The 20,555-nt window shown below is 46.4% G+C and overlaps 1 protein-coding gene across 7 annotated transcripts in view; it reads right to left on the bottom strand.

The window, feature by feature from the left end:
* Positions 1-1,463: 1,463 nt before the first annotated feature.
* Positions 1,464-20,555, bottom strand: part of ITSN2 (intersectin 2) — a 122,382-nt gene continuing 103,290 nt past the window's right edge. For all 7 annotated transcript variants that reach the window (XM_088796257.1, XM_088796258.1, XM_088796259.1 and 4 more), the window contains 11 exons: positions 18,139-18,260; positions 14,828-14,934; positions 13,743-13,926; positions 10,189-10,287; positions 8,299-8,466; positions 7,668-7,883; positions 6,996-7,117; positions 6,340-6,422; positions 3,458-3,541; positions 2,857-3,030; positions 1,464-2,379 (listed from right to left, as the gene is read on the bottom strand). In XM_088796257.1, coding sequence (XP_088652383.1) covers positions 2,222-2,379; positions 2,857-3,030; positions 3,458-3,541; positions 6,340-6,422; positions 6,996-7,117; positions 7,668-7,883; positions 8,299-8,466; positions 10,189-10,287; positions 13,743-13,926; positions 14,828-14,934; positions 18,139-18,260 — 1,517 coding nt within the window. In that variant the 3' untranslated portion in view covers positions 1,464-2,221. The remainder of the gene's footprint in view (positions 2,380-2,856; positions 3,031-3,457; positions 3,542-6,339; positions 6,423-6,995; positions 7,118-7,667; positions 7,884-8,298; positions 8,467-10,188; positions 10,288-13,742; positions 13,927-14,827; positions 14,935-18,138; positions 18,261-20,555) is intronic.

Raw genomic sequence — 20,555 nt, 5'->3', positions numbered from 1 at the left:
AAGGGAGTGGCCCTTACGGGGCGGCAGGCAGGCGTTCCTCACATCTCAGTCTTTCCCCGGGGATGTAAGTGGCCTCAAGACGCACCTTCCCTCCTGCGTCCTTCAGCAAACCAGCCTCATGTTTCGGTCAGGAGAGAACTTGACTTCGTAAGGGGCAGAGCTGCGTTCCTAGGTCAAATGGGGACTGGAGTTGCTGTGAGTACTGACATCATGTGTCCTGTCGTGTCGCACGTTGTCTGGCTCACGTCCTGCAGGCTCCCTTGTCCTACATCTGAAAAGAACCCTGACGTATCTAGACAGGGAGAAATGGCAGCAGCCACAGTTCATCCCAGTGAGAAAGTCCCCACAAGCCTGGGAAAAGGAGTACTCTGTAGCTCTGGTCACAAGTAGCCAGGTCACAAGCCAGAACTGGTATTAAACCTGCATGACCCCTCAATGACAGCCTGTTGCTTTGGGAGTCAGCCAGTCAGACAGACTCGCTGCACGTGAACCCACTGCTGCCTCCGGGACCAACACCAGACTTGCTTCCCCAAACCTTATAGACCAGCAGTTGGCTTTGCTCAGCGAGGCTGTGTCTGACCAGCCAAAGTGTCCCTTAAAGAGGCAATATATTAATTTGTTTTGGTTTCGGGTATTGAGTGGTGTCTCTTCAACACTGGGGTAAATTTCTTTTATGTCTGTTTTAACCAATCACTGCCCAGGATCAATACTTGGAATGATGAAGTGATGGATTTAAAAAAAACTCGAACATTCTGAATTATGGTTTTCAGCCCTCCTTTGCCCAATGATATGCTTAGACAGAAACAGGAGCTTGGTGGAGGGACGTTTGAATATTATTCCTCCAGCTCCTTCCGAAGACCCACTCCCTGAGAACTCAGGGCTCCTACAGCCGACGTGATTCTTTCCAAAACAGTCTCCTCCCACGAGTGCCCGTTAACCCAGGGATGTAGTGTATAAGACCTTTATTTTTTTTTAAATCAACTTTCAAAACGTCACACTTGAAAATTCAGAGGCTGAGCGAGTAGCTCTGAGAGGTGAGGATGTGGCTCTGACAGGACAGCAAGTGGCGGGGAGGAGGGGAGGACAGGTGCCCCTGGAGCTGGAGGGGCTGGGGGGCCGGCTGCTGCTGCTGAACACCTGTGCTTTTCTTTACTCCTGAGTCACCCCTGAGGTTTCTACTCAACCAGGCAGGAGAAGGACTCAAGCTCCCACAGAGGTCATGCAGTCAGGCCACCAACGGCACAGAGCCCAGAAACTGGGTGAACCTGCCACTCACAGAGCAAGTCAATGGCAGAGTCTGCAGGAGGCTCGGGGTCTCCTGGGCGCCCCCCCTTCCCCCCCTGTCTCCACTGGTTGCTCCCACTGTCGCAGAAAGGAAATTTGGTTCCATTACAAGCAACCTCTGAAGTTACCTTTTAAGAGCCTTTCATGTAGAAAGTAAATCAGTCAAGCTTTGAGAGAAGTTACATTCATGAACTTACATATTTATTCTCTTTCTGTACATATTGGCATTGATAAAGCTTAAAGATGCACGTCCTATGAAATAGGCAAAAACAAGGAATTTACATAATAATTTATACTTCAGAAAATTAAAGTTGAAAAACATCTTCCGCATCATTAGAGTTCACAGTATTTAAAGTAAATCAAGCTTTTCCCCCTTAGATTTCAAACTATATTGTCTCAGCAGAGGATGATAAAATCTAATCAGGAATAAAATGATCAAGTTTCTGGTTTGTATTCAGTGCATGAGTAGACACTATTTCGGTATCAGGCTGTTCCTGCACTGAGGCTGCAGCATTTTTCCCCAATCCTTTACCTCCTGAGTGACTGTGACCCAGCAGAGGTCACGTGGCATGGAATGGTTACAGCGTCACCAAAACCACCCACAGTGGACACATTCAACCAAGTGGTAACGTCTGGTGGTCTGATGCCTCATTTCCACATAATACTTTTTACAGCCCTGAAAATGGAAACCCTGGCATCTAAACACAGCCAAAATGTTAACACTAATACAAGGCACTGTGCTATGGGGTTTGGTTTATTTATAGGACAGATTATGTTTGCATAGATCGCTAGAGATTTAGTGTGCAATAAAACAGGGGCCCCAGCGTGCGCGGTCTTGTGATGGATGAAGGTGAGTGACTGACTGGCGCTCCTTCCGCCTGGGAGCAGCACTGGCATCTTCTCCAGCCCCAGCCTAGTGGGCAGGTCCCCGAGGTCCCTACAGGAGAGTTCTTTGCTGGAAAAGCTGCAGGTCAAAGCGGACCCAGACCTCCCCGGTGGGGACCTCGTGCAGCAGGAGGCGGCGGGTTGTAGGGCCTTTGCTTTCCTGTTCTGTTCGAATTTTTGCCACTGGAATTTCAGTACGACCCAGGAAATCTGGTGAATAAACATGCGAGAGTCAAAAGTCTTCTTCTTTAGAAAACTGTTAAAAAAAACTACAAGAGGAGTGTGTGAAACAGGATTCAGACAACTTTCAAATCCAAAACAAGTAACTTCTGGTTAATGTTTGATACTGTGACTGGAGGCTCGACAGATGCTGGGAGGGGAACTGCACTGTTGGAATCTGTGTCTCTGGTGAGGGAATGGCTCACCCATTCTATAGGTGCCAGGAGCACAGGGAGTATTATCTACGTAGGGAGTGACAGAAGTCAAAGACCCGAAACACACCTGAGGCTGCCCCCTCCCCTGGGAAGGCACCCTACATGCTGCCAACATGAGCTGCTGATGACCAAGGGCCCGTGTCATTTCCCTTAGGTGTCATGGGGCAGAAATAAGGCTGAGCTCCCTGGATCGAGACCCTAGGTTCTAGAGCGTTGGGGAAACTTCAGATCCCCTGATCGAGGTATACTTTACCATCTGGAGAAAACTGGTCTCTGTCAAACATGGTGAGACACAGCACATCTTGGTAAAGATCCTTAATAAAGAACTGGCAGTTAAAATTCCACTTGGGATTTAGTGTGTCCTGGAGGGTCCTGGTGGTGTAGCTCTGGGAGCCCATGCTGATTTCACAGTACGGATTGCTCTTCCCTGAACAAAAATAAACCAAAGACACATGTGGCTGCGTAGGTAAAATGAGTGACATCGGGGCCTTCCTTGAGCAGAAGCAGGACCCAAGCTGACGCTTGTCTACAGACCAGGCCGCAGCCTGAGGGCCCACATCGGCCGGGGGTCTCCATGTCCCCAGTGCTGATGGCATCACAACCCTGGGAGCGGCGATGTGGGCGTGAATGCCCCAGCCGCACTCCATAAGCCTTGGCAAGTGTCTGCTACGTGCTTCGTGCTTCCCCCACTTAGAAGCACTGAGGCTTGGGGCCGGGACATGGGTGCTTATTGGGAAGCAGCGTGATAATAATTCTGGGCCAATACCCATTTTAATGACTTTTAAAATCCTCCCATTCAATGCTCAGAAAGAGTGGGGCCATTCCCACATCTGTTGAATGAAAGAAGCATTTACCATTTGGTTTACAGGCTTTTAGTTCTGTAGCTTCAATGACGTGCACCATCAGACGCCCAATGCCTGACGTCTTCTGAGAGCGAGCTACAGAAGAGAAAGACAGGTCACATCAGTTTCTTCTCTGAGGACACACACAGCACAATGACGACACTGAGTGGTTCACACTCACAGTCCGTCTCCTAAGCCACCCTAACACTGCCCAGCTTCCCCTGCCACTGCCCTGGGCCCAGCAGTCCAGCGTCTGGCTGCTCTGTGCCTCTGCCTGGACCGGGGCACCTGCTGGGATGCCTTGCCCGCTATCTCTACATATCAGTGTCGTACTCATCCTTCAAGACGCAGGTCCAGTCTCACACCTCACCTCCCAGACCCCTTCCCCCCTCTGTGCATCCATTATTCAGGACTTCTGAGCACCCCACGGCCTGCTGGGCCTGCGGTTCCATGTCATGTCCATCTCCTCTGCAAGGAGGAGCCACTGTAGAGCACAGACTGTTTGTTCATCCTTGTATTAACCCCTCAGCTGCCTAGGAAACAGTAACGTGTACGTTGTAGTCACTCAGTATTGGACACTTACTAACATTTACTGGATACTTACTTTGTGTTGGGCATGAGCTAGACCTCTACATAAATTATTTAAACTGCATGGTTACCCTACAAGGTAGCTCTTTATAACTGCCATCTCCATATATGAGAAAACTGAGGCTTAGAGAGACTGAAATGCTCGACACAGAGCTTCTAAATGGCAGGGTCAAAACGTAAGCCTCAGATACCAAAGTCTATTTTCTTAACCACTCACCATAATTCCAATGATATGTAAACACTACAGCTTATAAAGCAGTTTCACTTAAGATCTTGTAATATTTAAGGAGGTACCCAAAAGCGCTTTCAATATGGAGAGAAATGAGTCAGTGAACTCAAGATTATCTGGGCAAATATGAAGTTAGTTAAGCAGGTTTTACCCTCAGGGGTTTAAAAACTAACCAAAAAAAGGCTGCTTGGTGAGCAACTGAGTTTTGAAAACTCAGGGCAAGTAGAACTTTCCTGTGAGAAGGGGCCGCCCCCCCAGGGCCGCCCTCGGGGCTGCACTTGCACTCAGTTCCCTTTGAAGGCAGGGCTGGGCCCTATTCCCCTTGTAGGCCTGGTTGAGACTAGCATGGGGCCTGGCACAGAGTAAGTAATCAATAAATGTCTAAATAATTAACCACGTGGAAAATGCATAACAATACATACAGATACGGACGTTAAGCAAAACATGGGAAAACTCTGATTTACATCTTTGACAAATTAAGAGATCACTGTAATGCGTTACAAATGATTCAATCACCGATTTTTCAATAGCAAGCCTTTAAAGTAATATTAAAACACGATTCAATTAGCAAAAGCTGATTTACACATACCTTTCAGGAATACATAACAAAATAAGGGAAACCTGAGTAAAAAAACACATGAAGAACTGCAACTATAGCAGCCAGGAACCTGAGTGGGGGGCTGGGCAGGGAAGGAATGCCTGGAGGTGGGGGTGGGGGCAGGGTCTCAAAGGTGAATTGTGCAATTAGGCCGTGGGATGGGCCCTGCGTTTGGGGTAAGAACTTTGTCCTTAATTTGGGACGCGATAGAGAAGATGCTTAAGGAGAGAGCTGCTGAGAGCAGCCCTGTAAAACGAATACTCCAGAAGTGAAGGGGATGGGTGATGAGACAGCGGGGGTACCTCATGCGATAGCTTGGGTGGGAGATGGGAGGGTCTTACTGCGGCTGTGCCACTGGGAAAGGAATAGACCTCGCAAGTGAAAAGAGAACAATGGAGAGAACATACGGGACTCGGCGCTCACTAGAGAAGTGTGTGTATGGGGTGGAATACATGGGGCAGATAGCATGTTTCCAGTCCAGGTGACTGAGGACGACATCCAGGGATTCTCAGGAGCAGCTACTTCTGGAAGGAGGCCAGTTAATCCCACTGGAGATGCCACTTTGTGATGCCAGGAGAACCCAGGAGAAGTCCAGCAGATGTGTTTGTAGAGTGTGGGCTCAGGAGAAGGCAGCCCAGCCATGACCAGTGAAACTGGGATGAGATAAGGGAGACGGGAGAGGCTCATGCCAGGGCAGAACTCCCACGTGGGAGGAAGAGGAGGTAGGAAGGAGATGAAAGAAGAGTCAGAGGTAGGAGGACCCTCAGGAGCGTCCTGGGTGCAGGTGGAGGGAGGAGCCTCAACTTCCTCCCTGTAGGTGCACGGAGCTCGAGGATGGAAGTGTGCCCAGCCTTGGTTAGGTCACTGGTGCTGTGTGAGCAGGCCGTCTGCACAGTGATGGGGACAGTAAGTGCAGTGACAGGCTGGTGAGTGAGGAGGAGTCGGGGACGTTAGGGCCAGGTCCTGGTGTTGAGGGAGAGGGAGGACGGGCGGGTCTGGGGGGAGGGGCAGGGAGGGCCGGGGTGGGAGAGGAGGATAAGAGTGTTTGTGAGCTGAAGGGAACAGGCCGTAGAGGTGGAGTTTGATGGAGCAAAATGGAGCACGCAGAGGTGGGGTTGGTTGTGCATTGAAAGGACCCCCTTCCTGGAAACAAGAGTGAAGAAAGAGGGGAGGGAGAGGGACAGAGACTTTGCCACAGAGAAGGGAGGTGTGGGAGCTCATACTGGATGACCCCTGGCTGTGCAGTAAGTGGGTGTGGGGGGCTCAGGGAGGCCCCCAGGAGGTCTGAAACAGCTGTGGGGGAGAAGGGGACAGCAGCGCTTGAGCTGCGCTCTGCTGTCTGATCCACAGCTTTTATTCCCCGTTTCCCCCTTCTCTGGAAGAGCAGGAGCAGCAGCCTGTGTCCTGAAGGTAAGACCCCACCCCATCCTCCAGGGCCCCTGGTGGCTGGTTCCAACCCTGCAGGGCACCACCCACTACCTTGATAGGCCTTCTCCCGTTTCTTCTTCTCAGTGTCGATGTACTGCTCAGAAGCCGCCTTGATCTTCTGGACCCACGCAGTCCTGGAGGAGAAGCAGAGCACAGCCATGGGGTGGCTTTCCCACACACCTCACAGGTCCAACCAGGAGCCCAAGGATCTGCACCCATCTTCTCTCGTTGGCTAACCTCCGCTTGAACAAGTTTCCAATCACAGACTTGATATTGGTTCAACTCAAAGACTTGTTTGCTAATTGAGGATTGAGCTGAGAATGTCTAGACAGCTCTTGACCGCTGACAAAACAGCAGGCACTTGCAAGGCGGTGGGACACAGACAGGGAAAATGCAGGTCCCCGGAGACCAGAGGAGCATGGGCTGTCACCCAAGGGACTTTAGCAGAAATCGCGGTGCAGGATCTGCCCGGTGGGAAGGTCCTGAGGAGGGACCAGAAGCAGGGAACCCTGTCAGGAGGCAGCTGCGATAACCCAGCACGTTTGAACAAGGCCCCAGTGGGGCTGGGGCGTGGGGACTGGTTAAAAGAGGCTGAGGACACAGTGTTAGTAGGACTTGAGCACGGACTGGAGATGGCTTTGTGGCAGATGGAGATGTCCAGCCTTTCTCCTAGATGTCAAAGCAGGTCACACGTGGTCAGGACTGACCTCTCGTTAATGTTGTCTGTTCGGAGGGTGTAGACACGGTCAATGTGAGAAATGTGGAAGACAGGCTCATCGCTGGAAGGGTCTGTGGGCAGTTTCACCAAGACTTCATTCAGGAAAATGGGCTGAAAGAATTAGGGCCAAAACACAGGCTGTGAGATAGGCCAGGACACTACCCACCTACGTCCACAGAGAGTTCTGTCGGAGCTGAAGAGCTTTGTGGAGAAGCACAGAGGGGTCTAGCTTCTGGAGCCTTTCACTTGGGAAAAAAGAAACTGCCTCCTTTTTGTAAAGTAAACATCTGGGGAAGATTAGCTGTTACTCAGACAGGAGCTGAGCCTCCGTGACTGCCCATGTGCCAGGGTCTCTTCTCCACACAGTGGCACTTGGCACTCTGCCTCAGAGACACCGATGCTAATGTGGAAGAGGTGGGATCACGGGGCATGTTTGCCGGGGAGAAGCCAGAACCCAAAGCTGGAGTCCCCGGGCGGCTGTCACAGGGCAGTGAAGGCCCAGCTACACTGCGGTTTCTTCCCTGGGAAGTGACCACAGAAGCGTCAGCCGTCTGGAAACAGGCACAGAGTCAGCAAAGGCTCAGGCCAGGAAGGAGGTCCCGAAGGTACAGGAAACACCTCATTCTGCTCCTGATGCTGCTGCCAGGAATGTGACACTTACCATTTTGTACATTTTGAATTGGGCGTTGGACTTAGAGCTGAAAAGTTTCTCAGAGGCTGAGGAAACAGCAAACTGCTTGACCATGTGGGTAAGAAGCAGAAAGTCATTGAAGAGGAATCCGTGGAGTTCCTTATTGCTCTTCGTCTTGTATAATTTCCCACTGTGCAGAAGCTTCCGGGGACCCAGGCAGTTGGTAAGGGAGTTGAAAATAAGTTGCTTAAAAAGAAAGAAATTGTCAGTTGGTTAGGTCTCTGCACAAACCACTCCAGCATCCCTTGACAGACCCGTGCCCTGGATCTGAGGGTACGGTGGTAGAATTTTCTAGTTGGGAACGTGCCCGTACTCATTTACCTTTACACAATTTATTTCTCTTCAAAGTTCAAACTGGCATGGTGAAAATGATTATGTATAGCCACAGAATACTGATTCGACCAGCTGAATTCAAAGACCTCAAAACAAATATCAAATTTGTCTTTACAGGAAAGGAAGATGACAGCCCAAGAGGGGGCAGGATGGTGGGTCCACACGGGCTGGGCTGAGGTGTAGACTGTCCACACTAGGGGGCGGCCTGAACCTGGTTCACCACCCAGAGCTTGCCTGGTGGCAGCCAAGTCAGCACCACAGACCTCACCTCCGCAAGACCTTCACACTGGACATGTGCCTGGATCCACTCCAGTCGGTCTGAATTTTCCTTCTCCCGAACCCCTTCATTAACTTGGGAGCAAAGCTCTTCTGCCCGCTCGAGAGACAGTCTAAGGGAGGAGTGGTCTACATGATTCTCTGGGGTGTTCTCCAGGATCTAGAAAAGAGAGGCTGTGTCACGTGGATGTCCTGTGTCTACCCCCCACCCAGCCGTCCTGAGGCTGCCTACATGAGCTGGGTGCTATGCTGGGCGCTGGAAATACAATGGTGACCAAGCAGTCATTGGCCCTTGAGAAGCTCATGGTCCTATCAGTTCTTGGGGAGATAGGTGACTCACAACAGGGTGTGCCAAGTGCCACGTGGATCAAGTGCCCTGACATGTGTGGGTCTTTGGTGGCTCTCCGGCTGGGGCTTGGTAACAGGTCGTGTGTTATAGGGCACCTCCCTCCTGGCCCCCAGTAACTGAAGCAGTGAACCCTCCAGTATAAACTGGCTGCAACTTGGAAAATGTGTGAATTTGATGAGTAGCAATGGTTCATAACATTTTTGGGGTCATTGATCCTTTTGAAAAATCTGATGAGAGCAATGAATCCCCTGGTACAGGAAGAATACAATAAAATTATGTCATTAGCATTTAGGGAAACACAGTTCATTCTGAAGTGACTTCAAACTAAGGTTACAAAAGTAAAAGAACCGAGGCCAGAATACAAAGGACTGTGGTCCCTCTGGAAATGATCGGGTCCCTCCTGTTGGGACCCCTAGTGCACGAGTCCACAGTCCCTTTTCACAATCCCAAATGGGAAACAGCCCTGAAAGCCTCAAGTTTTTTTTCTTCAATGCTCATTTGGTGGTAAAACCTGACCTAAACTGAAGAGATGTATTTATTTATTCTATTGATAGTGATTATTCATTTATTCACCATAGGAATATCAGTGTGTTTGGCGATAATGCGGCCCAGGCTTTGTTGGGATGTCATATTCTGCGAACTCTGAAACACAGTGGGCCCAAAGCATTTCAGGTGTGGGACTGTGGATTAATGTGTACTAATGAGTCAATTTGGTATCATAACTGTAACATAAGCTCTGTAACAAGGCCTGTACTGAGTTAGCATGGCTTCCAGACCAATGGTCAAGGGATCATCAATAAAAGCAAGTCTTATATTATGTCTTACAAATAAATGATTATTTGTAAGATGACTAATATATTAATGATTATTGGTGGAATGATCCTTTATAAAGTCTGCCTTCTCCTTAGAAGGTATAGTGGCTCAAGAGGCCCATATTTCTTGTGTCAAAAAGATGGATGGATTTTAGGACTAATTAGTCAGCAAGTTGAGGAGATGATGATGAGCTGTTTAAGGCTGATATGGACACTCCTGGGACATCAGGTAAAGGTGAGTGGTCACTTGGTGGACAAATTTAGGTCTCAGCAGAAAGACTGGAGCCCATGGTGGCACTAATGGTGGACTCCGCCTGGGCTCAAGACGGGCTCTACAGCCAGAGACCGAGAGGGCCTTTACCTGCCCAGACAAACACACCCGTGACTGTGAGAGGCCGGGGGAGGACAGGTTACCCAGCAGACATCAGACGCTTCTTCTATTGGCCCACGTCAAGGACTCAGCCCTTCAGAGTATGTGTGTGCTCACGTGCTTGTGCCTATACACACACATGTGCATGCACACACACACTCTCACACACAGACACACAGACACAGACACACACACACAGACACACACACACACACACACACACACACACACACTCGGTGCCTGGTCCATCACACAGTGGAGTCAGACCATGGGGCAGGGCGATGGGGTCCCTGACTATCAGCCTCTGGGACCCCACAGGGTCCTGCGCCTCTGTCCCACAGGGACACTCACGCTTCTGATGAGGAGAGGGTAGCGGGTGATCCTCTGCATGGGCTTCAGCAGGAAGCTGGAAAGGGGCATTCCTTTACATCGAGGGTCGGACGCCAGCTTCTGCAAAATAACTGAGAAGCTTGTGACGAAATCACAGCCCCCACGAAAAAGGAAAAAACAATGGCTCTACTCTTGACTTTGACCACGTTTTAGATTTCTAATTTCTTTTAAAAATTCAGGATCCAAAATGATACATTCAGATGGGCAGTAGGAATATCTCACCTCACGTGCCCAACCCCAGCGGGGGCTTCTCCATTCTTTCTTACGTGCATTTGACAGTTTGTGATCGCTCCGTCCTCTGCCTCCAGAACCCGCCTCCTGCGGCTGTCCTCCCAGCCCGCTGACCTCTGTCTTCGTCACCTTTCTTCTCCTCCTCCCACTCTTAACTAGGTGCTGCTGCAAGTCCCTGGTAGTTGAGTCCCAGAGTCTGTAACCCAGACCCTCCCTGGAGCTCTACACTTGCCACGTTACTCTCCTTCTTCCCTGGATGTCTCAAAGGCACCTCAATACCTCAACATACCCCAGAACAAAGTCCTCACCCCCCCTCATAAAAGCCTAGCCTCCTACTTCTATGTCTGAGTTGGTAGCACCATTCTATACTCACTTGCCCCCACCCCCCACTCCTACAAGTCACCACTGACACCAATCTCTTTCTCTTCTAAATAAGTCTTACCTTCCCTCACCTCTGCCTGCCCATTGCCCCTACTTTATTAGGAACAATCACTACCATTTATTGAGCACCTGCTGTGTGCCAGATGACGAATGTGTTAGCCTTTGCTAATTCTCGCCCCTCTGCCCTTTCTTCACTTGGCTAATTCACACTCATCTCTGAAGACTCAGATCACACCTCCTTTGGTTCAGGCTCTGCCCTTCCTTGATGCCTTTCCTCCCTTTCAGGGATCCTTCTCGAGCCCCCAAACAACCTGTGGCTACTCCATCATAACGCCACAGCTGGACTGGGTGACACAGGTAGAGGTATCACGCTTACGGTGTCTCAATGCCGCGCCAGCCTGTTAACTCCAGGCGGCCAAGGACCACACCGCGTTTGCTCCTCCTCCGCGTTCTAGCACAGGACCTGACAGGGTAGCTATAACTCTAGGATGACCGTTTTCAGTGACTGAAAAACACACTTACTGTAATTCACCTGATCATTTCCCACTACTGGGTATTAAACTTGCCCCCTCTTTTTGTGGGATATATCTATGTAGCTATACCAAGCATCTTCATGCTCTTTATTTCTACATTTTCTGAGTTTTTTTAAAGTAGCATTTTAGAGTATAGCTTGTTGTTAGATTTGCTTTTTAATATGATCAACACCATGCCTTCCATTATGAGACTATAAAGTTTGTATTTATTTTTACTATTGTTACAATTGTGATGACACTGATATCCTATTTACATTGCTATTACTATTTGGAAAATTTTTTTAAATCTTTTACTATGCTTTAGAAGGCAAATATCCTACATTTCATTCTACTATTGATTATTTAAAACATCCACATGTACTCACAATTCTATACTTACCTAATCTGATCAATGTTTGTTTCTAGGATCTTAGTTTCTTTTTACGTTTCTTTTAGTTCATTTCTAGGCAACCCCTTGCCTCCCACCCTAATCACAAGTTGAAGGGTTCTGTCCTCAGTGCCTTATATTTAACCATTTTTGTATCTCTGAGATTTTCATAAAGAAGATAAATATAATTGGCATTTATTAAATGCTTACTATGTGCTGGTCTCTGTGCTAATGTACTTTAGAAGTATTATCTCCAGTTACTGAGGGCACCAAATGTTAAGTAACTTGCCCTGGTCACACACTGGCCAGTGATTGGGCTGGGATTCCAATCCACACAGTCGGATTCTGAAGCCTGTCTTATTATCTTGCCTCTTGGGATGACCCTATTTGATTGTGATGTGACCTCTTTTTTTCATGTAATCCTTAATTTTATTCACTGATGTTTTAATTAAGCTTTCAACAACTGTATTTGTAAGGAATATTGGGTTATAACTTTTTTTTCATTCTTGTAATTAAATACAAATACAAAAACAGGCCTTGGGGTCAGGACCACTTTTGTCTTATATTATGAATTAGGTAGGTTTTCTATTTTTTTCTATGATCTGTAAGAGTTTATATAATATGGAATAACCTATTTCTTTATAACTTGAAAGAGTTCACCATTAAATCCATCAAGTAAACCCAGTTCTTCTTTTGGGGAAAGTTACTCAGTTTTTTCTTTGGTTAACAGTACCTCCAGATTTGCTAATCTCATTAAACCAGTTTTCAAATGTTTAAATTTTGTTAATGTTTTCATATTAGCATGTATTTTTGAATCATATACCCTTTTAGTTGAAGAAATATGTTTATATCTGTTCTTGTTTTTATTTGTTTGTATATTTTTTTCTCTTACTCGATTAGATTTACCAGAGTTGTTTTGTTAGTTCTTTTCAGTGCACCTTTTCTTGGATATATTGATATATTTTGCGCTTTTATCTTTACTACTTCCTCTGTTTCTTTTGGAATTTTTATCTTTAGCTTATACAGCTTCTATTCTATGCTTAATTATTTTTCCATTCTTTTCTGATAATGAAAATATTAAAATTATGTATTCTCCCATAAGGTACTGCCGTGACTGTGTAATAGATTCCAATATGCAGTACTTCATGAACCCCCCAAAACCGACAAGAAATGTAAAAAAAGCAAGAAAACAGATTTTACTTTCATTTTCCTCACAATTTTAACATGTGTAGTAATAGTTTCTATTACTGAATAATATCGATGAAAATGACTTCTTAAAGAGTGACAGTCTATTATAACAACCAGGCATACTAAGTTTATTGCTGTGTTACTATAAGGATGTTGTTGATTCATTGTATCATACATAGCATTGTCCTAGCTTTACTTCTCCTTATCAACTGCCTGTTTTTAATTTACCATGGCATCACGAACCAATCATTTCCTCCTCTTCTCATTGGTTTCTGGAAGGTTTGACAACATCTGTGAATACTTCCAATAGATGTATATGAGCACAGCTACACATTTTATGTATTGTCTAAATTCCTAGTGTCACCATTTTTTCCTCCTCTCATTTCCTTTTGTCCTATTTTATTCATTCACCTATTTAAAATTTATTTTATCTTGTTGCATTTTATACATTGAAGTAAGCTATGCTATATTCTTTATGGAATAAAATGGGTATAAAATAAATACAATTTACAACATTAAGAATGTGACATTTTAGATTTTTTTTGGAGTAAAAAGTAGCTGATTTGTTTAAAAACACTCTGCTATTTAAAGATGGGCAAAATCATGGCCCCAGTGCCTAGAAAAATCAACTCAACACGAAAGGCAACACAAAGCCATCAGAAAATTCTTTGCTGTATGTGTATTTCCTTTGGAAACTGACAGGGATACCAGGCTTGGTTGCTGAGATCTTGAGTGGGCCGCTGTCCCCCTCCTAGATGCCTCCGCCCCTGGCTCAGAACGGGGCTGGCCTGCCTACGGTCCCAGGATGGAGTTACCTTTAAAAAGTCTTTGAAGTCCGTGTCTTCATCTGTCTTTTGCTGTAACAGAGCTGCTCCATTCAGCTGACAGCTGCAGAACCGGATGTAAGCCTGCATGTGGGACAGCTCGGCTGCCAGGATGTCCCCAATTGTCTGTACCGGCATCTTCTCACCACCGGTCTTCTTCCGAACACGCAAGGCCCTGCAACCAACACACTCTTTTACTTTCTGCTTCCATGTGAATGTCCTTAGGAAATGAAGGATGAATACCACAGGGGGCAATTGGCAATGGTAACCAGTGAGCTACCTAAAACCTCCGGCACTGTGCGGGGCAGTCAGAGGGAGGAGGAGGCAGCCTGGGCACGGAGCGATGCTGGCCCAGCCAGCCCGGGGCAGCAAAGAAGAACAAGAAATGGAAGTCTATACACCTGGGTGTTTCTAGGCCTTTGGGATTGTTTTGGTTTCACTTTAGTTTCTTAGCAAAGTTTCTTTTGAAAAATTCTTACTTGGTCGCAGCTAAACCAAGAAAGAAATTTTATACACTCTGTAGGGAAAAAAGAGAGCAGGAGCCCACAGAGGCCAGGTGTGGAGGTGGAGGTGAGCCTGGTCCCCAGAAGTGCTGCTGAGCCAAAGGACAGCTGGGACTACTGATAAGTCCTCCCAGGAGACTGTCCTCAGGGCCGTAAGGCATGGAAAGTCACCCTGAGGACAGGAATTTCACGGGACACAGGACTGAGGAGACCGCCACACTAGCCAGTTATGAGCTGCTGCTTCTCTCCTGACTCTTATCTCCCCAAGAAACAGGCATGTTGGGACCTATGTTAATGTATGGTTTATTTCATGAGTTAATTTTTTTCTTTGTTTAATCAAAGTATTTTTTGTTATATTTTTTTACTTCAATAATTATGTATGTTACAGTTGCAGGGCATTTCATAAAATGATAATAAAATGAAAAGCCTGAGGGAGCAGAAAACAGTTGACATGTCCTTTGCTAAGCAGCCTGTGCAGAAGAGTTATCTGTGAAAGGATCAGTGCTGGGGGCTGGCGGGGAGGGGGGGAGAGAGGGGTGGTCAGTGCAACGACAAGTAAAGCTCTGGACTCACTTCAGCAGCTTTGTGTTGGACATGATGAGCTCCTTCCAGTTAACAAAGATCAAGGCCATTTCTCCTTCAGTGAGAAAGCCTGACTCCGCCATCCGTTTCTGAAAAACCTAGATTCAAAACACAAAAGAAATAAGTTAGCTGAAGTGTGAAGACACAGCCGATGTGGTCTAAATCAGACAACATCTTCATACACCGGAACTAATAAGATCATGGGGTTTTTAAAGAAACATATTTATGATTGTTAACTTAAATTGCATAATTTCCCTACTGTTTACTATTTGGGCTCCTATCAAGGCTGATTCTAAGGACTCAATCTGGGAGTCTCATCAAGAAGAGAAGATTCGCATATCATCTCCTGTGGGGTGTTATGGAGCATAAGCAAAAACCTGGGCATAAAGCACCTTCACTCTAAGAGCTTGCAGAATTGGGGAGGCATGACCGCTGTCAGGTTGAGGACTTCACTATTCTGGAAGCAGTTTGTGAGTTCAGCAAACAAAAGGAACGAGTAGCGATGACCCGTGTTAACCCCAAGACTGACCGCCAAGCAGATGTGGACTGCAGAGGTTGACTGACTGAAGGGGAAATACTACCCCACATCAGTATTCCATAGCACTTATGGATTGATACAGCGCTCACATGTACGTACATGCTTGTGTGTGTATGTGCACACGTGTGTGTGTGGGGGGGAGAAGAGGTTTATCAATTAAATTCATACATGATGCAGGTCAAGCTGAGTCAGGCATTGTTATTCCGAATTAACCCATGAAAAAATAAAGGCTGAGACAGTGATTTGCTCAAGGTCCCAAAACTAGAATATGGAGGAGCTACAACTAAAATGCAAACTTTTTTACTCTAAGTTCCCACTTAGAGTAAGATTCCCTTAGAGTAAGATTCCCTTAGAGTAAGTAAACATGTAAGATTCCCAGGAAATAACTTTAAAAGCCTTAAGGAAAGAGTGACGTTATCTGAGACAACTCTCCTCAGGTGTGATCTTTCCAAAACACACGTGACATGTTATTCTCTATTAACATCATTCAGTGGCCTTATGATAAGATGTAAACCCCTTTTTGAGGTTCATGAGGCTTGTATGATTTGCCCTCTGCCAACCGCACCAGCCTGGCCCTCAAGTACGTGCCACTCCAGCCACACTGGACAACTTGCAGGACCCTAATTCTGCTCACACATGCCTTCCCCCATCTAGTTTCTCTTCCAGGCTTGTCCTTCAGTCTCAGCTGCAGCCTCCCTGGGAAAGTCCTTCCTAACCAGGGAGGTCCCTTTCCTCTCGGCTCAAAGCCACAGAGTTCACCTCTCTGCCAGCCCTCACCGCACTGTTCTGTAACTCTCTCCACACGACTGTGAACTCCTGGAGGGCAGGGACCTTCTCTTTTATCTCTGCTCTCAAGCACAGTGCTTCACACATAGGTTTTCAACTAACGTTTACTGAGCTGTGTTGAATGTGGAGCCAAAGAATTCAGATAAAAGTGCTATGAAGTGGACCTCTCTAAACCTCTACACAATTCCAAAGTCAGACTGAAGATGTCGGGACACGTCTGTGAGAATGAGCCCTGGAAAGGCAGCTGACCTGCTCTGAGGTAGCTTCTGAAGGACAGGGAAAGCATCTGGTGTCTCTCTGTTCTGTCACTCACTGCTTAATTTATGTTATTGCTAATTCATTCTATTTACCCGCTTTGTGCCAGAGGAAGTAAGCAGAGGAGGATAAGATGGTCGGGCCCTCTGGGAACCTCCATGGGAATGGGAATGAGAAGGCCTTGCCTGTGAACAGTGATTTCATCTAAATCTCTGACCCTGACTTGACTGTTTGTCCCTCAGAGCCTCTCATGAGGTGGGCAGAGTGGGAATAACCAAGGCCTAAGTGGTTATGTGACAGGTCTGAGGTGGGGCAGGCATCCAGCTCGGACTCGTGTCAGCGAGGTACCTCCACACCCGTTTACAATTCCTCAGGACTGCAACATGGCCAGCTGCACGGCTGATGCTTGAAGGGGTTAATAAAAAAGATGGGCTTTTCCTTTTTTATTTTAATATAGATAACAGAAAAGTGGATATGAGAATAAAATGAAACATACGGCACATTTTCAATTACATGAAATGGTTAGATATATGATCATTCTATAAAATGAGTTGTCTCACACACACATCTGTTCATATTTTTGACCAAAAATGCATACTGATATGTGACAATAACACAACACCGTTGCCAACCACACAGATACTTGTATATTTTAACAAGATCCATTAATGGTGTAGAGTCACTGGAAAATATGTTGGAGAAGATGGGCTTTTCTTGTAGACAGTCCGTGCTTGTCAGAGGAGCGCAGACATAAACACACCTAATTCCTTTAGTACTGATGGGAGGGGCCTGCAAAGGGCCAGGCTAAGTTTTGGGGGGTGCAGAATGAAGGATACATAATCTGCTCTCAGGAGCTCATAGTCTTGCGGGGAGACAGATTTTATCAAGTGAAAAGTGTGGTGTATAGCTGAGATGAACAAGGATGGTGTCTGGAGATGCCAGCCTGCGCATAGCGTGGAGAATGACTCAAGGGCAGGCCTTGCTGAGGGGCAGATGCAGAAGGATGCAGCCTCTGCACCATGCCACTGTCAAGGTCACGGTCAGGTATATGTTGCACCTGTTGGGCCTACGTGAGGGACACCTGTTCTCCTCAGGTTTATTTAACTGGGCTTCTAATCTGAGGGTCTTGACACATTCAACGAGAACTAAAATCCATGGAAACAAAAGTATAGTAGAACTATAAAGTCTAACTTTGTTTACTCAACACAAAGCATTTTTAAAGTGCTACTCTAACAGCTGTTATTGGCTTAGAGGTCACTGGTAATATTAATAGGCACATACACAGTAAATATATGATAATTGGGATACGTTTTGCAATATGGTCTCATTCGGTTTTCCAAACTGATACAAATGTTAGGCGAACACTCCCCCTCCTTAATAATTCCTCTGGAAATATCAAAGTTTATGAAAATGTCAGGTGTCAAAATGGCAGTGTAAACATAGTTAGGCAACATTCTGAGCTTGCCCTCCCTAGACGGTACCTGTACCATTTCTGACTGAGGCATTGGAGTATCCTCTTGTTCTTGCTCTTCACTTTGAATGAACTAATCTGGGGGAAAGGGTTGATTCGAGATCTTCAAGCCCTCTCAACTGGTAGAGAAAGGATTTTGACGGTGTGAGAACTCTTGTCACTACTTGTGAATTCACACATCGAAGGTGATACCTCGCTTTGAGGCCCCACCAACCCCTATGCTCCCAGAGCCAGTCAGCAGTGGGCTCTCACCTCCACGACGAGCTGAAGGTCGGCCACGTACCGCTCTTCAGTCTGAATCAGTTCGTGAATATAGCCCTGCCTTTTCCTCTCCATCGGCTGCATGGTGTCCAAGGTCTGCAGATCAGCACACCCTATGGAAAAACAGGGTAGAGTTAAAAAATATTATCTTAGTCTTCTCTGTAGAAAACACATCTATCAGCAGATGTGCTGGGTTTACAAATGTTGCCTTGAAAGAACTACATACACAGCTTTGCAGAGCCTGGAACTTCCGCAGAGAGTGCACACCTGCGGACTGCTGGCTTAATGCCACGCAGTACCCGAAAACCGCAAATTAGTAACGTTTCAGTGGGGTCCCAATTTCCCTTCCCAATATGTAATGACAGAATTAAGGATTTTTAGGAATGGCCTCAGAGAGATCAGAACTCTGCTGAGCTTGTGAAGAATCTATGCAATTCTCACCATCTCAAGACATTTTCAAAGATAGTGAAATGATTAAATGAATCAAATGCTTGAGTCCACTGTTTTCCAAATTGCTGGTCAGGAGCTACCAGTGGGTTGTTATATCAATTTAGTTTTTTAATATGCAGGTCAGGCCCAGCATTAAAAAATAGAAATTATCATGTGCATAGCATTGGTGAGCACTGTTTTGTGAAAAATTTGAGGTAGGTACCCTGCTTTCCCGAAAACAAGACCTAGCCGGACAATCGGCTCTAATGCATCTTTTGGAGTAAAAAATAATATAAGACCTGGTCTTATATTATATTATATTACATAAGACTCACTCTTATAGTAAAATAAGACTGGGTCTTATATTAACTTTTGCTCCAAAAGACGCATTAGAGCCGATTGTCCGGCTAGGTCTTATTTTCAGGGAAACACGGTATGTATTTGGGGATGTTGAGCTACTGTTAAAAAAAAAATGTTTGAGGAACATTTCTCAAGATTTCTCAAAGTAAAGTGCTACATTAGGAAACCTAAAGTTCCCAGGACCCAGCAGTTCCCAACAAGACCACAGCCTTACCCACTAGAATAAAGTACTCCTGGTCTGCGGCATGCAGCAGCCCTATGAGACGCTGAGGTAAGTCCCGAGCAGTCCTGCATCAAGGTGACAGGTATTGCATTCACTTTGGATCAATTTACAAGCACACTGGAACTGAACTAAAATGTCACACTGGGTGGGAAGTGACATAATTCCAGAATCATTCAGTGAGTAGCTGAGGACTTGCCTTATGCACAGTGGTAGGGGACATACTTTAGGAAGCCCTTCCTCAGACAGAAAGAAAAAGCTGGCAGGTACCCAGCAAGCTACAACACTAGGCAGCAAGTTGTGCGCATCTGAAGGCGGGGAGAGAGAAAGACGCATGAAGCCAGGATGATCCTGGAAGCTGAGGCAATCATGGAGGGCAGCAGGGAGAAGGGGCAGCTCTGTCTGTGCAGGGCCTTCGTGGATGTGGGAGCGTCTGGATGGACGCAGACACACGACACAGGGAAGCACTTAGCAGGTACTGGGAACAAATGGGCCACGCCACAGACGCAGACAATGCCAGGATCAGACAGGCCTTCTAAAGGGGTTTCTCTTTCTGATCACCTGTGATGTTTCTATATTTTGTATAGATGTGGGCTTACAGAGAGTTCTAATGAACACACCTGTTCTGTTTTCTGTACACGTTGCCAGCAGCTTTAAAAAAAATTACTCCCGCAGAAAAACAAAAATTGAATAAGGTGGGTTTGGTGCTGCCAAGAATAAATCAGAGTGCCACTGTCATGTTCAAAATTACCATTTTTCTGGGGTTGTATTTGATTCTGTCTGCCAGGGAGAACTGCAGGAATGACTGAGTGTTTTGCATCAGTAAGGCTCCTACAGATGCCTGTCTGACTAGGTCGCGTGTAGCAAGGCTAGACGTGATGGCCCTGCACCTGGTGGAATGCCTCGAATCACGACGCGACCCAGTGTCACGGGTCAGAGTTACCCGCTGACTCTGACGGAAGCAATACGAACATTATCTAAGGCCCCTCCACCTCTTATACTGGTGTTTTACAAATTTCAGTCATTCACATTCTGTCACATCCACATTCCAGCTCTACTATTATTTACCTAATGTTTGTCTCTAAGTTTACTCATATTTAAGTTAAATAGCTAGGAAATCATGAGTTTGTTATGCTAGTTTCGTTTCTTCTAATAGTTACTAAAAATATATATATAACCATTAAAATAAAGTGAGTTCTCTTGCGTGCTGTTCTGCATGCCTTGTGTTGTGCACACGTGTGTCACACCGTGGGAAATAATGACTTACATTAAAACCCACAAGCATTAGCCTATGGGTTCTGTATCTTGGAATAACAGCGAAAGTCTCAGATATTTTATCGTTTCTCAGGCTGGAACATGTGTGACATTAGCTTTATCAGGATGAATGTGGGGACAATCC

This window comes from Rhinolophus sinicus, chromosome 2, assembly GCF_057876585.1.
Source record: "Rhinolophus sinicus isolate RSI-liver-muscle chromosome 2, RSI-T2T, whole genome shotgun sequence".
Taxonomy (NCBI): Eukaryota; Metazoa; Chordata; class Mammalia; order Chiroptera; family Rhinolophidae; genus Rhinolophus; species Rhinolophus sinicus.
Note: the sequence above shows the minus strand (reverse complement) of the source record. Positions and strands in the feature narration are given on the sequence as shown.